The sequence below is a fragment of the Onychostoma macrolepis genome, chromosome 14, assembly GCF_012432095.1.
Source record: "Onychostoma macrolepis isolate SWU-2019 chromosome 14, ASM1243209v1, whole genome shotgun sequence".
Classification (NCBI taxonomy): domain Eukaryota; kingdom Metazoa; phylum Chordata; class Actinopteri; order Cypriniformes; family Cyprinidae; genus Onychostoma; species Onychostoma macrolepis.
Genome location: NC_081168.1, coordinates 21,425,385 through 21,440,409, shown reverse-complemented (window position 1 = coordinate 21,440,409; position 15,025 = coordinate 21,425,385). Strand labels below are relative to the sequence as shown.

The 15,025-nt window shown below is 35.9% G+C and overlaps 1 protein-coding gene across 1 annotated transcript in view; it reads right to left on the bottom strand.

The window, feature by feature from the left end:
• Nucleotides 1-14,823, bottom strand: part of gabra4 (gamma-aminobutyric acid type A receptor subunit alpha4) — a 37,861-nt gene extending 23,038 nt beyond the window's left edge. The window contains exons 1-7 of the mRNA XM_058798255.1: nucleotides 14,388-14,823; nucleotides 14,095-14,213; nucleotides 9,903-9,970; nucleotides 8,278-8,498; nucleotides 7,873-7,955; nucleotides 2,438-2,581; nucleotides 147-299 (exon numbers count right to left, since the gene is read on the bottom strand). Coding sequence (XP_058654238.1) covers nucleotides 147-299; nucleotides 2,438-2,581; nucleotides 7,873-7,955; nucleotides 8,278-8,498; nucleotides 9,903-9,970; nucleotides 14,095-14,213; nucleotides 14,388-14,473 — 874 coding nt within the window. The 5' untranslated portion in view covers nucleotides 14,474-14,823. The remainder of the gene's footprint in view (nucleotides 1-146; nucleotides 300-2,437; nucleotides 2,582-7,872; nucleotides 7,956-8,277; nucleotides 8,499-9,902; nucleotides 9,971-14,094; nucleotides 14,214-14,387) is intronic.
• Between the last annotated feature and the right edge of the window lie 202 nt (nucleotides 14,824-15,025).

Sequence of the window (15,025 nt, the reverse complement as noted above, 5' to 3'; positions counted from 1 at the left end):
AAGAGAAGCATAAATAAAGAGAAATGGATAGAGGGAGGGAGGAAGATATGACAGGAGGAAGCAGCTCTTTTCTCCATATTTGCATGAAAATGGTGTTGGCGGCTCAGAGGGGGAAACGGTGCAGAAGATTTGAGAGTAACACGTACCAAAGACAGTTCTGGCGGGCACGGATTCCTTATTTATCCAGAAAGACACTTGAGAAAGGATTACAGTCATGATGCAGGGGATGTACGTCTGAATCATGAAGTAGCCCATTTTCCGTTTCAAGTGGAAGTAGACCGTCATTACCACATATTCACCTGAAAGAGCAGAGAAAGAGAAACAGGAAGTGCCTTATTAGCCCAAAAGCGGACACACAAAGGAACAAGGTCAGAATGACAGTCTGTCACAACGGCAGACTTATTTTGGCTGAACAGCAAAGTTTTCTGGCTGTTAAGCTGCGCTGGCAGATTCATCTTATTTTAACAGAATGAGGCTCACAGCCGTATAGGGAAACAGCGCTCCAGTAATCAAAACACACACTGAATGCTCCAAATCTCTTATGCAATTTTGATCAAAAAGACGTAATAAATAAGCAAATGCCATTGTTTTTCCCCCTTTCTGTTTAACTGAGTTCTCTAAAAAACCAAGCCGATCTGCAAGCACTCACGCTGACCTTTACCTTTAAGCTTTGAGTAAAAAGTATTTTCTTTTAATCTATCTTACATCGCTATCAGATATTCTCCATATGCTTTGATCAGGTGACTCGGACACAGACCAGGTGTCTCTGAACACGTGCACACTGATAAAATGGACTTAACTGTAGCATAGCCTAAAGAGCCGGTCGGCTTGTGGTATTTGGCAGGATAAACTGTTAAGGAATAAATTCTGTGGCAGCTTGATGTTTAAAATTTAATTCTTTCTTTAGAGTAAACAGTATAAACAATACTAGATTTGCATTCCCAGAAAGAAACAGCAGTTCTTGAGTTTTAGGTAAGTTTAGGTTTTCTGTGTCAATTCAATACTATGTTGTTTCACATATAATGACTGTTAAAGGGATAGTTCACCCAAAAATTTAAATTCTGTCATTATTTACTCACTCTCATGTCGTTCCAAACCCGTAAGACCTCCGTTCATCTTTGGAACACAAATTAAGATATTTTTGATGAAATCTGAGATCTTTAGACCCTGCACAGACAGCATCACAACTGAAATGTTCCTAGGCCCAAAAATGCAGTAGGGACATTGTTAAAATGGTAACACTTTACAATAAGGTTCATTAATTAAACATTAGTTAATGTATTAACTAACATGAACTAACCATGAGCAATACATTTGTTACTGTATTTACTAATCTTCGCTAACGTTAGTTAATAAAAATACAGATGTTCATTGTTAGTTCATGTTAGTTCACAGTGCATTACCTAATGTTAACAAGATTTTAATAATGTATTATTAAATGTTGAAATTAACATTAACAAAGATTAATAAACGCTGTATACGTGCAGTTCATTATTAGTTCATGTTAACTAATGTAGTTAACTAATGAACCTTATTGTAAAGTGTTACCGTTAAAATAGTCAATGTGACATCAATGGATCAAACGTAATTTAACGAAGCTACGCGTGCGTCGTGGTACTCTTGATAATGGCAGAGGACAGTGAGACGGAGGAGAAGAATTGTTGAATAAAGTTGTTATTTTTGTTTTCTTTGTGCACAAAAATATTGTCATATCCTCGTAAGATTACGGTTGAACCACTTATGTCACATGGACTATTTTAACGATATCCTTACTTAGTACCTTTCTGGGCCTGGGAACATTTCAGTTACATTGCTGTCTATGCAGAGTCAGAAAGCTCTTGAATTTCATCAAAAATATCTTAATTTGTGTTCTGAAGATGATTGAAGGTCTTAAGGGTTTGGAACGACATGAGGGTGAGTAATTAATGACAAAATTTAAATTTTGGGTCAACTATCCCTTTAAGACTATTGTTGTACTGAAAGTGCTCTCTACTGTGACAATAACAATCAGTCAGAATTTATTATTTTTTATTTTTATTTTTTTAATATATGATTTACGGAGAGCAGTATTTTGGACTAGTGATTTACAGTAGGATGGCCCATAGAAATACATAGAAACCAAGCAATTGACAAAATGTCCTGAGGAATATTAATACACTGCAAATGATGCTGAAAATTCAGGTTTTCATCACAGGAATAATTCCAGTTTAAAATATATTAAAATAGAAAACAGTTATTTTAAATTGTCATAATATTTCACAATAGTATTACTGTTTTTACTATATTTTTTATCAAATAAATGCAGCCTTGGAGAGCATAAGAGGATTCTTTCAAAAACCTTACAGACCCCAAACATGCGAACAGTTGCATTCTGTATATTTCAAGATATTTGAAGCAAAAATGTTGGTGTCACGGTGAGAGTGTGTTATGTCTGTACCTGTAATGGACTTTACAGTCTCACTTGACACAGTCTGTCCGATCAGGTCGTACTGTACTAGGCTGGATGACTCAGGTGGGACCTCCACAGAATGTTGAGGGCCTTTAGTCCAGGTGTAGATCATCTCAGTCATTGGGTAGGCATCTGACACAAAAAAACAGGGCCGTCATAACAACACCTTCCATGACATATAGGATATATGTGTGCATAACACTAACAATCAGACCGTATCTGTGGCATTGTGTGTATCCCAGTGGAAATGAAAAAGACTAATGAGATTAAACAGAGAGTAAATGGACACTTCTGCTGCAGTCTACTGATGCTCATATTTTCCTCCAGAGAAAAAAAAGCCTTAGGTAAAATGGAAACAAATGAGGCAATTGCTGGAATATTGCTGGAAACTAGAGGTCAGAGGAAAATATTTGTTTGCATTGAGATTTATGATCACAGATTTTGGTAGCTTTGGCAAATCTGAGCACAGTTTGAGATATCGGTGAGATTGTTGTTCTGTAGTTAGACGTGAGATTAGAACTTCATTTCATTTTTACACTGCAAACATTTTTATTCTAACTCAGTATTTTGTCTTGTTTTTCTGAACAAATTTCTAAACGTTCTTAAATGACAATGCATTTACAATTAAGATAGTTTATGTTTAAAACAAGAACAATTATCTGGCATTGGGGTAAGAAAGGACCTTATTGACAGATTTTTGTCTTGTTTTAAGCATAAACCTTCTTAATTTTGATGCATTTTTCAGAAAACAAGATTGAATTTAGATAGATTTAGATAGCTGTACTAAAACAAGACAAAATATTGAGGAAGGAACAAATAAAATATAAAAAAGTTCCCATTTGTGATTTTTCTTTCCAAGAATTGATGCAATTTGGCAATCAGAAGACCAAAGTCCAACATTTATGATCTAATTATACTTCTTCCATGTCAACAACTGTTTCGATTTTTCTATTTTTATTTCACCAAAGGAAATAAAGGAGTTAATACTTCAATTAAACATATCTGAGAACTTCGTTATGTCTCCTGAGCTATGAAAGAGCAATCTTTGAGCAATAAATCTTCCTCTGGGTATGCCTACGCATGGAACTGTGCGTATTAGTCCGCGAGCTCAGGGTCGAACGGTCGCCGCTAAGACACTGATCTTTCCTCACTGCTGCCCACTTCCTCCACTGTGCGTGCCAATCTCAAATCTGAGCCAAGAAGAACAATCATCCTGACACAGAAATCAGATCCGCTGAGATGTTCTCCTGCTCGGAATCAGACAGATTTCATTTATGGAGGAGAAATCCATACATCAAACGGCTCACGCTCTCGGAGTAGAGATTGACTGCACATCCAGTAGTCCATTGACACGTTCCCTGCGCTCCTGTCCTCCTTTGAGATCGTCATCATCATCATCTCTATCTTCCTTAATTCTCTTTTTTTTTCTCTCCTCCTCGCTGTCTCTTTCTCCATTTCTGTTTCTGAACCCCCACACACTGGGAAATAGAGCAGAGGAAGGGCTTCCAAGACACCCACCAACAACCCCATGAAAATAGAAAGAGAGCGCGCAAGAGAGAAGAGAGAGGGGACAGAGGGACTAAGCGAGTTTTGATCCAAAGTCACGCTGGGCATGACAGAATCTTTCGAGGGGAATTGAACGAACCCATGCGGGAGAGAGAGATAGATCAGTAAAACATGAGTATAATTACAGACTATTTTCTGAAGACTCAAACTTGTCAGCACAAAACTTTCTGTCACGACGCTTATGTTTGGTTTCTGGTTGCCAGGCCATTGCTAAGTGGGTTCCAGGATTACCTAAAATAAAGCCATTTGTTAATACTTAATACTATAAACATTAACTGAAATAAAATCAACTGTAAAACAACAACAACTTTTATTTCAGCTAGTTGCCAGGGCAACATTTCTCGTTCATGTTTAGTTTAACTTAAAGTACCAAAATAACTAAAACATAACCCAGTAAATCCATATAAAAAAGCTAATAAAAAAAAAAAAGCAACAAAATTCCATATAAAATATCAAATTAAGTTTAAAAAATATATATACATTTTATCAATGTTAATAAAATAATACTGGTGGTTTCTAAAATGCTCAGCAAAATTGTGCAGACAGAATCCAGTCATTTCAAAATGAATTTATGCAATCAGATTTAATTTAAAATGTTTCAGGTTTGTTGTGCTTGTTTGCAGGATTGTGCAATTTAGTAAAAAAAAATTGTAATTGTATTTTAATATGACAATAAATAATAATAATTTACTGTAAAAATATAATTATTATTTGGTTTATTATTATATTTTATTACTAAATTCAAATATTAAACAATATAACTAGGGCCTATAACTATTGTAATATTTCATTTTAAAATGATAAATTGAGTACTTATGAAAAATGATATAATTGATAATAATAATAATAATAGATATTTTAAATTACATTACAACTGTGAAATTACAATATTTATGGGTATCTTAATCCCTTCATTTTCAAATATTATACCAATGAGTTTTTATTGTGGTGGAAAGTAAGAATGCAGAAGAAAGGAAGTAAGGAAGCGCAGTAAACAGCAAAACTGTTTACGCTACAAACCAGTGTGTTTATAATTGTGACAACACATTAAACTAGTATGATAAAGACCAGTTTGCAATATCAAGCAGCATAACAAGCTGTTTTGTAAGGCTAAAAATAACTGGAAGTGGATGACACAGAAAGCCTTGCACATTAAAGTTACAAACAGCTGCACCACTCTTCCATTAAAAATAAGGTGGATAAGTGCTTCTTATTACAAGATTAGGAAGATAGATGGCGTATAGTTGCGTTCATAAATGTACATCAATGTACATTACGTATAAGCATTCAAGTGGTGCAACATTTAGTGCGAACTACAACACTGAAAACACCTGAATATAAGCTGCGAGTGTAATTGAACACAGTGCTGCGCTTCACTCTGAAACATGCAACACAATATTTATTTAATTAAATTGCAGCCTTTGTGATTTCATAATAATTCTGCACTTTTATTTCAATTAATCGTGCAGCCTTATACAGTGCTGAATGAATTACGCAGTAAGATTTAGTATCGTTCAAATCACTAACCCCCTGAGTGATTGTGACCCAAGCAAACATCACTAATACATGAATACAGAAGAAAGAGAATGTCATGACATGAGAGAGGAGCAGAAAACTGTAAAGAGTGCAAAGGAAAGAGTGTAAAATAAAAACAAGATCTGTTATAGGTCTGCGCTGTCCCGGGGCAGGAGGGAAAGCTGTGGTGACCTTCTCGGCTCTACAGGGGACGAACAGCTCTCTGTCTACATGCTTCCCCTCCGGCCCAAAGAAAGGACAGGAAGATGTATAAGACAAAGAAGAGAGAGCGAGATATCCGTCAGCACATTAGCGCAGCCACCACTAAAAAACCAAAACATCGAGATCGTCCTCCATCACAATGTCACAATGCGCCAGCAGGAGCTCTCTGGACTGATTTTATCTCCAGATCTTCCAGCAGTCTCCATAAAAGAGCCCTACCCACCTGCCACATATTCCCATTTGAGATTACGCCTTCTTTTCAGATTTCTCTTTCTGTTCCTGAACTTTTTTTTTTCACGTTTTCGTTTTCATTTTTGCTGACCGACTGTCGTGAACAGTCCTGCTGATATAGAGATTCTTTGTTCAGTTTTTAGAATATGAACCAACTCTGTATTTACACACTCGGAGGAAAAAGTAATTTCTCCTTGTGGAGAAGAGCTGTTTTTTCAGACTTCTAAGGTATTTGCTCTTAAAATTAAACTTGTAGCTTATATACTGTGTATATATTTATATATGCATTTTTTTTTCTCTCTCTCCCAAAGAAAAGAATGAACGTCAAGAGTTTACATTTGCTTAGCCAACTATGAAAAAGTCATTCTAGATGAAGAACTATTCAGTGTTTAAACTAGCAGCCAGGGCAACAATATTGTGTTATGTTGAAATATTTTTTTTTACCATAAATTCTCAAAGATCCTATGTTAAGAATGCAATATTAGCCTACTGTTTACTGCATACTACGCAGTGTACATTGAATACTGCCTGCTATTTAAATTTAATAAACACATCTATTTATTTATTTGTTTGTTAAATAAAAAATATTTTTAACTTGTAACATTACTCGAATGGTCAAGTTGAGCACATTGCATTGTGGGATGCAATATCACATGCAGTATGCTCTGCTGAACACTACAAATTTTGGCAAATATAGTAAACAATTTAGCTATTCCACACATAAACTGAATATGCCACTTACTCTATACACTATCGTTCAAAAGTTTGGGATTGGTAAAAAACTAATACATTTATTCAGACACATTCAATTGGCCAAAAGTGACAGTGAGGATATTTATAATGTTTCAAATAAATGCTGTTCTTTTGAACTCTTTTCAAAATTGCTAATAATAAAAAAAATGTTTCTTGAGAAGCAAATCAGCATATTAAAATGATTTCTGAAGGATCACGTGACACTGAAGACTGGAGTAATGATGCTGAAAATTCAGCGTTGCATCACAGAAATAAATTATATTCTAAAATATATTAAAATACAAAACAGTTATTTTAAATTATAACAATAATTACAGTTTTACTGTATTTGGTCAAATAAATGCAGCCTTGGTGAGCATAAGAGACTTCTTTCAAAAACATTAAACATCTCAAGGATTCAGTAGTGTATATACTGTATATATATATACATATATATATATATATATATATATATATATATATATATATATATATATATATATATATGCAGCAGTAAATAGTATGTGCAGTGTGCTGTTCTGAATATAGCCATGTTTTGACAAACACTTTTGTCACTTTAGAATAGCATACTAGCATACTACCCTCACTATTTCTGCAATATAAAGGCATGGCAGAAACAGTAAGTGCATTATGGTAGTAGGTTATTCTGAATCAGCCACCTTTCCAATGTGTGTTTTTTGTGTGTTATCAGCTGAAGTGACATTTGCATTTGATTGGACAAAAACAAATGCAATGAAATACAAACAAGTCATTAATAGTTTGGCCTTTTTCTGATAGAGAAAGCCTGTGAATTTTAAATTTGTATGCAAGAAGTGAATTTGGTCAGCTTTTAGGAGCATACTAGCATATAGATGAACTGCAATTCTGAATTTGTAGGGTCTCTACCCTTAAATAATCAATTCTGTTTCTCGTTTGAATTGTTTAGTCCTCTGACAGGGAAGAGAGAGAAAAATCCATTTTTAAAGAAGGGATTATTTCTGTGCTCTTCAAGAAACGCTTCGTAAGTAATGCTCTTCTCCTCACTCCAAACACGTCATTTAAACTGCCATGTTCCTTTACTCTGAAATACTGGCTCAAAGCATGCTTTAGTGTTCTGTGAGATGAAAAAATCAACATATATAAAGTGTAATCCTCACAGCTGCCGAACTTCAGAGGGCAGGAGTGGCCATCCATGGGGAAATTGACGAGTCTCATTGGACATTCTGCAATTATTGTCAACCTGTCAAAAAAACACAGATGTGATGTCCACCAATGTCTTCAAAGTACTTTACACCAAGTAGGACATGTTCCTGGATCAACATAAATTTCTATCAGCATTCTAGTATTGTAGTGTTAGCCTTAGGGCGGCGTTTGAGGCTTCAACAACATTCATATCAACCTGTCATTTTCCACTGAACACAAATGTTGTTGCAGGACCAACAAAAGATGATCCAGGAACATATCCTACTTGGCAAAACGATGGTCACCCACGAGCAAACACAGCCTGCCAAAGTTTTTTTCAGCAGAAATCGGACTCAGGACTGGACGGATGTGTGCTGTACCTCATAGTGTACAGGATGGTGCCGTTCTTCATGATTCGGAAGAGTCTGTTGGGTGCCGTCATGTTGTGAGCCACAGATCTTTTGCCGTTCCTGAAGAACGTGTCGGGGGTCCAGACTTTGGTCACCATCAGGTTATTTAGCCGGAGGATCTCCACTGGACCATCATACTTCAACCGCCTATCCACCCACGTCTGGCGGAAGAACACGTCCATGGTGTACTCCTAGGAAATAATTTAAATAAACACAGATAGAGAGCAGTCAAAATTGCACACAAATCAATCTGACTTACTCCTGACGGAACACTTCATTAGAGTGGTTCTGTAAAAAGCAACTTCTCAAATCAAAAACACAAAAAATACACCATAATCTTGCAAAAAAATCTGTCTAGGCATTTAAACAAACACTTCTCCTACGCTGACAAACTGCTCCTGCCAAATTCCCCTGTAACCCTTAAAAACAACTTAACATCAAAACCCTATTTACTTTTTAATCTTGATATGAACTCAAGGATTTCTCATCAAATTCTTTCAAGAAAGAAATTTCTTGTAAAAAATGTAACCCTTAACTCCTTAAAAACAACATAAATGAACCCTATTTACTTTTTTAAAAAATGTCTTAAACTGTGCAGATTCACCAAAAAACAAAGTATGCATGTCACGAACTCTAGCATTTTCAATCAAATTCCTCCAAGAAGAATTTCCTTGTATAAAAATCCCCTGTAACTCTTAAAACATAAAATCAAAATGAAGTATAATTACTTTTTAAAGGCATCCTTGTATTTACTTGTAAAACATTCCCCTGGAACTCTTAAAACAAATTTCTGTTATAGTATTCTACACCATTAATCAGTTGAATTTATTCTGCTAAATAACATTTATTTTCATAATCTTGCAGCAAAGATCAAACTTTCTACACATCTGAAACAACCTTTTCTTTTCTTCTGATGTAATCAAGGTTGTGTGGGCAGGGAAAAATAACAGTAACCAATAATATTGTTGTGTTTTTTCAAGAGCCAATCAAATCTGCTGTAAAAAATATATTTTTCTAAGTTGTAAACAAAACTTTTTTACAAGAAAATACCATTTCATTTAATTAAATGTTTTACTCGCCCTTTCTTTGTAATTATTTGTAACAATGTCTGAGTTAAAAGTGTTTCTACATTTCTTTTTAGTGTACTGCAGAAAACCAGCTGAATATTCAGTTTCACACCTGGAAATATCTGACTTTATGGAAGTTGAATGCATTAAGAATGCCATTTTCTGATTATTTTTTACTACAGCCTGCACAATCTGAGCTAAACACTGTAAGTTTGGTCACATTTAAAGCTGTTGTGCTCTTGTGCGAGGTGCTGAACATCGTATTGTTCTCAGGAGAAAAAACCTGCTGAAATTGTTGACTCAATCACTTTTTTTTCTTCTTTTTTTTGAATTTCTTACTTGATTCACTCTGACTAAGCAGACAACTGCACCGTGCATTGATCTAAATGGCAAGCTGGCTGAATTATTTATTTTAATCGTATCTCAGTGGACGGATATGACACCTTATATAACAGCTGCTCGTGCACACATGTACACACACAAATCCAACCTTTTCACACATAATCATAAACATCTCAGATAGCTCACCATCTCTACGTCGGAAACTGGGCCAAAACTTGTGACATAAATATCGGTCTTCACTTCCGTCACTGGACCTGGTCAGACACAGGAATCAGAATCACATTAAAACCTCTTATGACTAGAAATAGATCTGAAATAAATGCACAGAACTGATGTGATCAATGAATGAGACTCAAACCAGGTATTACGAATTAAATAAATGGATAAACACAGGATTGCCTTTGCTTTTGCTTTTTTTTTTTTTTTGCTGTCAAAGTCAACATGAATCCACGTTCTTGACTCATTCGACTTCCATATAAAAAATATTGGACAGGACTTGATCAATCAGGAATTTATTTCAGGAATCCGTGAGTCACAGTGGAGTGGAAAATTTGTAATTATTTGCTAATATTGTGTAACTTTGTGACAATATTACGCAGCATTAGATAACCACTCTTAAGATTTTAGAAAAGCTGCATTACCTACAGTATTAAAGTAGTCTAAAAAAACACATAAACAGTTATTTGGCTGTTGGTTAAAATCAAAGGAATAGTTCACCCAAAAATGAAAATTTGTTGAAATTTCACCCTCAGGCCACCCAAAATGTAGGTACGTTTGTTTCTTCAGAACAGATTTGGAGAAATTTAGCATTATATCACTTGCTCACCAATGGATCCTCTGCAGTGAATGGGTGCCGTCAGAATGAGAGTCCAAACAGCTAATAAAAACATCACAGTAATCATTATCACATGTAATATTAATGTTGTATCACTGTTTACAAAATTGTAAACAGTGCTTAATCTGTGCATCTTTCTCTTTAGATTCAGACAAGATGACTTTTTCACTCGATAAAGCTATTTTATGTGTAGAGGACTCGTATTTTAGCCGCAAGCAACAGCTTGAAGTTAAAAACATTGTAATGATGGGTTTGTTTCCTACAAAACATGCAGATTTTCACTTTCACTTGATAGACTCATCGTGTAGATTACTGTTTAGGCTAGTGCTGTCAAATGATTAATCACAATTAATCACATCCAAAATAAAAGTTTTTGTTTGCGTTGTATATGTGTGTGCACTGTGTATATTTATTATGTATATATAAATACACACACATACTGTATATATTTTGAAAATATTTACATGTATTTACATGTATATTTTTATATTCATATAATTTATATTATAAATAAATATGTTTAATATATACAAGTATATACATGCATGTGTGTGTATTTATATATACATAATACATATACAAAGTACACATACATATATTATGTAAACAAAAACGTTTATTTTGGATGCGATTAATCACGATTAATTGTTTGACAGCACTAGTTTGGACTCTCATTCTGACGGCACCCATTGACTGCAGAGGATCCATTCGTGAGGAAGCGATACAATGCTAAATTTCTCCAAATGTGTTCTGAAGAAGACACAAACTCATCTACATCTCGGATGTGATGTCAACCAAAAGGAAAGGCAGATTATGCAGATTTTTTCTTAAAAACACACACTGTCAAATACTTCATAATATGACCATGATTGTGTATTAGGAAAGACAATGGGCACAATTTGGATTTCACTTTTCTCTGACTGAAGCCATTTATCTTTTATTTATCTACTTTTACCAAATTCTTGTGGAGGGAAAAATGAAAAAAATAAAATAAACAAAGACCAAAAGTGTCACTGAAAACAGACTCAGTCACTCTAAATCACATGATTAATCACCAAACCATCTCATTGGTTGAACTTGTGAGGGTTGAACTCCTAATGTTCTAGAGGCTCTCTGATAGATGCTTGAGTAAATCACTTGAGAGAAAAGTGCCTTCAGTCAAACACAAGAAAATGGATTATCTGTCATTAAACAGACACTCTGAGCATCTCTCACAGTTGACAACCATGAATCCTACAGAAATATGAAAGACGGGAACAATCTCACAAACTCAGTCCACTGCACACAAAAATCAAAAAATGAGATCTTTTTAATATCTCAAACCTTTCTTCTATACAAATTAGATTAAACAGAGTAAATGGAGGTTTCTCAGGTCTCCTGCTTTCAGATGCATCTCCTCTAGAGATTCAAAAGATATCTCAACGGTGCCTCAAACTGCACAGATTTGCCAAAAGATCAAAGTATGCAATCAAAAGTCAAAGGTCTCAATATGAACTCAAACATTTCTCATCAAATTCTTTGAATACCAAGCTGCTGTTCACATTCAATTTATAGCTCTAAACTCTTACTGCATGACAATCGTCTCATTTATTTATATTGTTATTTATTTAGATTTGAAATTTAAATGAAAAATAACAGAACTTCACTCAGTCTCTCAACCTAAAAGAGCAACCACTGAGCAATTTTTCTTATCTCAAAAATGTAATTCCAAAGCATGCATTATTTCTTCAGTTCACACAGCCTTTTTCAATATAAAAACAGTGTTTTTTTTTTTTTTTTTTGAAGTTGTAAATAAAGATTATTGGAGTACATTTTACAAGAAAATACTATTTCAGTCTTTCTATGTCAAAATTTCACATTTGTTTCAGTGGTACTTGCTGTTTCTTTGTAATTATTTGCAATAATTACTAGCAATTCCTGAAAATCATGAGAAACATTTCTGAGAAAATTGTTTCAAAGTAAATCCTACTCCATTATTTCAGTATTGTCATTAGTCAAGCTCTAGAAAGTACCAAAAAACCCTTTTAATATCATAAAATGACTCATGCTCTATGTTCCAAGCCATCTGAAGCCATTATACAGCATGTATGAGAAACAGATACTCAAAATTTAGTTTGTCATTTACAAGAAAAAAAAAAAAAAAAATGTTCTCCTGAGCCACTGATTTCAGAAGACTTATAGTGGATTACTAATTCGTATGGATTACTTCTATGGTGCTTTTTTGTCACATGCACCATACATTTGCTATTTTATGTTCCACAGAAAGAATAACAGGTTTGAAACAACATTAGAGTGAATTTTCATTTTTGGGTGAACAATTACATAATGCAGCATATTTTGAAAAGTGCATTTCTTCAAACCTAAGTCCTCATGGCAAAACAATCAGACGACGACAACAAGAAGGCCAGTGCACAAGCCTTGATATCTATCATCTCTGAAGCACTGCATTCTTTGGCAAGGGCAACTCATGCGATCCTACTAGAACTGTGAACCCACACCATCTAGCTGAGAGCTGATCAAGCCCCTCCAGCCTGATCCAGCTCCGCTCGAGAGCTCTTGTCATGTGAAGGTGGGTGTGCTGCTCTGTTTGGAGAGATGTGCTCTCTGCCTCTTCACTAAAGTTACATAAAAAACCAGAGCTTCATTCCCTGAGCTCCAATCACATCCTGGCATTACGCATAGAGATCCACAAGCTTTGATTTGATTATTTATTTCTTGCCTAAAAAAAAAAAAAAAAAAAAATGAAATGAAGAAAAGGGGAGAGCGGAAACTGTAAGGTGTGCAGCAAGTCTTGATGTGTTTCTTTATAACTTTCATCAATAAGTCATTAATCAATATTATATAATGATTAGTACATCACTAACTCATGTGTAGATGTTTAATTCCATTTCTAACAGTTTGCATGCACACTAACTAATGATCTCTGAAGCAAATTCTTTTAATGACGGTATAAATAGTTCGATTTTAATAAATACACACGCGAAGTTTAATATCTATTTTTAAATCTTTCAAGCACACACCAAGGGGTTAATTCTGAAGTATCAAGTTCTATGAGCATTCAAAACTAGTGCTACAATAAAATTAGTCGCTGCTGACCACCAATTATACAGCAGCAAACCATTTGGCTTCGCAAAACAGGTTAAAACGCTGATGCGCGCTGTTAAAAGATAGGAGAGCGTGGGGAATGTGAGCGGTTTACTCACACAAAGCGAACATCTGTACTCTTCCTACTTAATATATGCATTAAGCGGCTTTCTCGGCGCGGTTACATAACCAAACTCGCTTAAACAACCAAACGGCACCGATCTAACAGATACATGAAGTGCAGAGAAAGAAAGTGGGCAGCAAAAGGACATTTGGAGTTGGCATACACCTCCATCTCCCCTCAGAGGACACCAACCCTCACCAAACAAACAACACTTGGTAAACAGCATGCGACCTGCGTAAAAACACAACATTTGGAGTGCTCGCACTGCGCGAGAAGCTTTAAAAACAACGTGCGCTTTATTTTTGGCCAAATGTTGGGATGATTTTGGCACGTACCCCCAAATCCAGGTCGGAGTCTGTTGTCGTATCCATCCAGAAGTCGGTCCAGAATTCGTGTGAAATTTTCCGGGTATAATTTCTCATCCTTTCTGATCTGTCCAGATATTCTCTTTATGCTAAAAACAACACAGAGCAAACTGAAGCATTTTAACATTGCGCACACATGAAATAAACGCCTATTTTTCGTATCAATCAACTGCACAAACAGTTCAAAAACGCCCGGGTTTGTCGTTTGTAACCTCGAGGCGTAAAGATGCCATGCGTAACGCTCACATCCAGTTGGAACTCACCAAGCCGCCACACACAGAAAGTAGAGGAGAGTGGAAATAGAAGTGGGGTACATCGCAGTCACCATCTCCTTCTTGGCAGAAACCATGTTTACATGCCATTCTTTAAGCCTTCTTCACATTTCCCTTCGCCAAACGTCCCGAGGAAAGATCGAGGAAACGTGCGGCAGCGCGCAAGACGCGCTTCACCATCACCCGCAAAGCCGTGCCAGCGAAGCATCCAAATCCAGAACTCGCTCTGCGCCCGATGGATCGCCTACATCCAAACCCCAAACTCAGTGGTTAAGAGAAGCATATGGTGAAGCATCCTGTGGAATCGTGCGTCTCGCTGTGAGGAGGTTAGAGGAGAGAGAGGAGGACGCGCTGGGTTCCTACACACTCGCCTCAGTGCCAAAACTGGGACGTGAGTCCGACGCGCAATACACTCACGAGCGCACTTAAGAGAAGTCTGCCTGCGAACGTTTGTGCGAGATCACTTTGGCGATGTAGTGGCGGCATTGCGCATGAACTCACTTTACGCAACAATTATCATGTCCGATCTTGCCCGTGGTAAACTTTGACTTTGGGGGACGGGTGTTAATTGATCTTAGCAACTAAAAGGTGCAAATTTGAATTCTGCCGTTCTTGGATTATAATTAAAC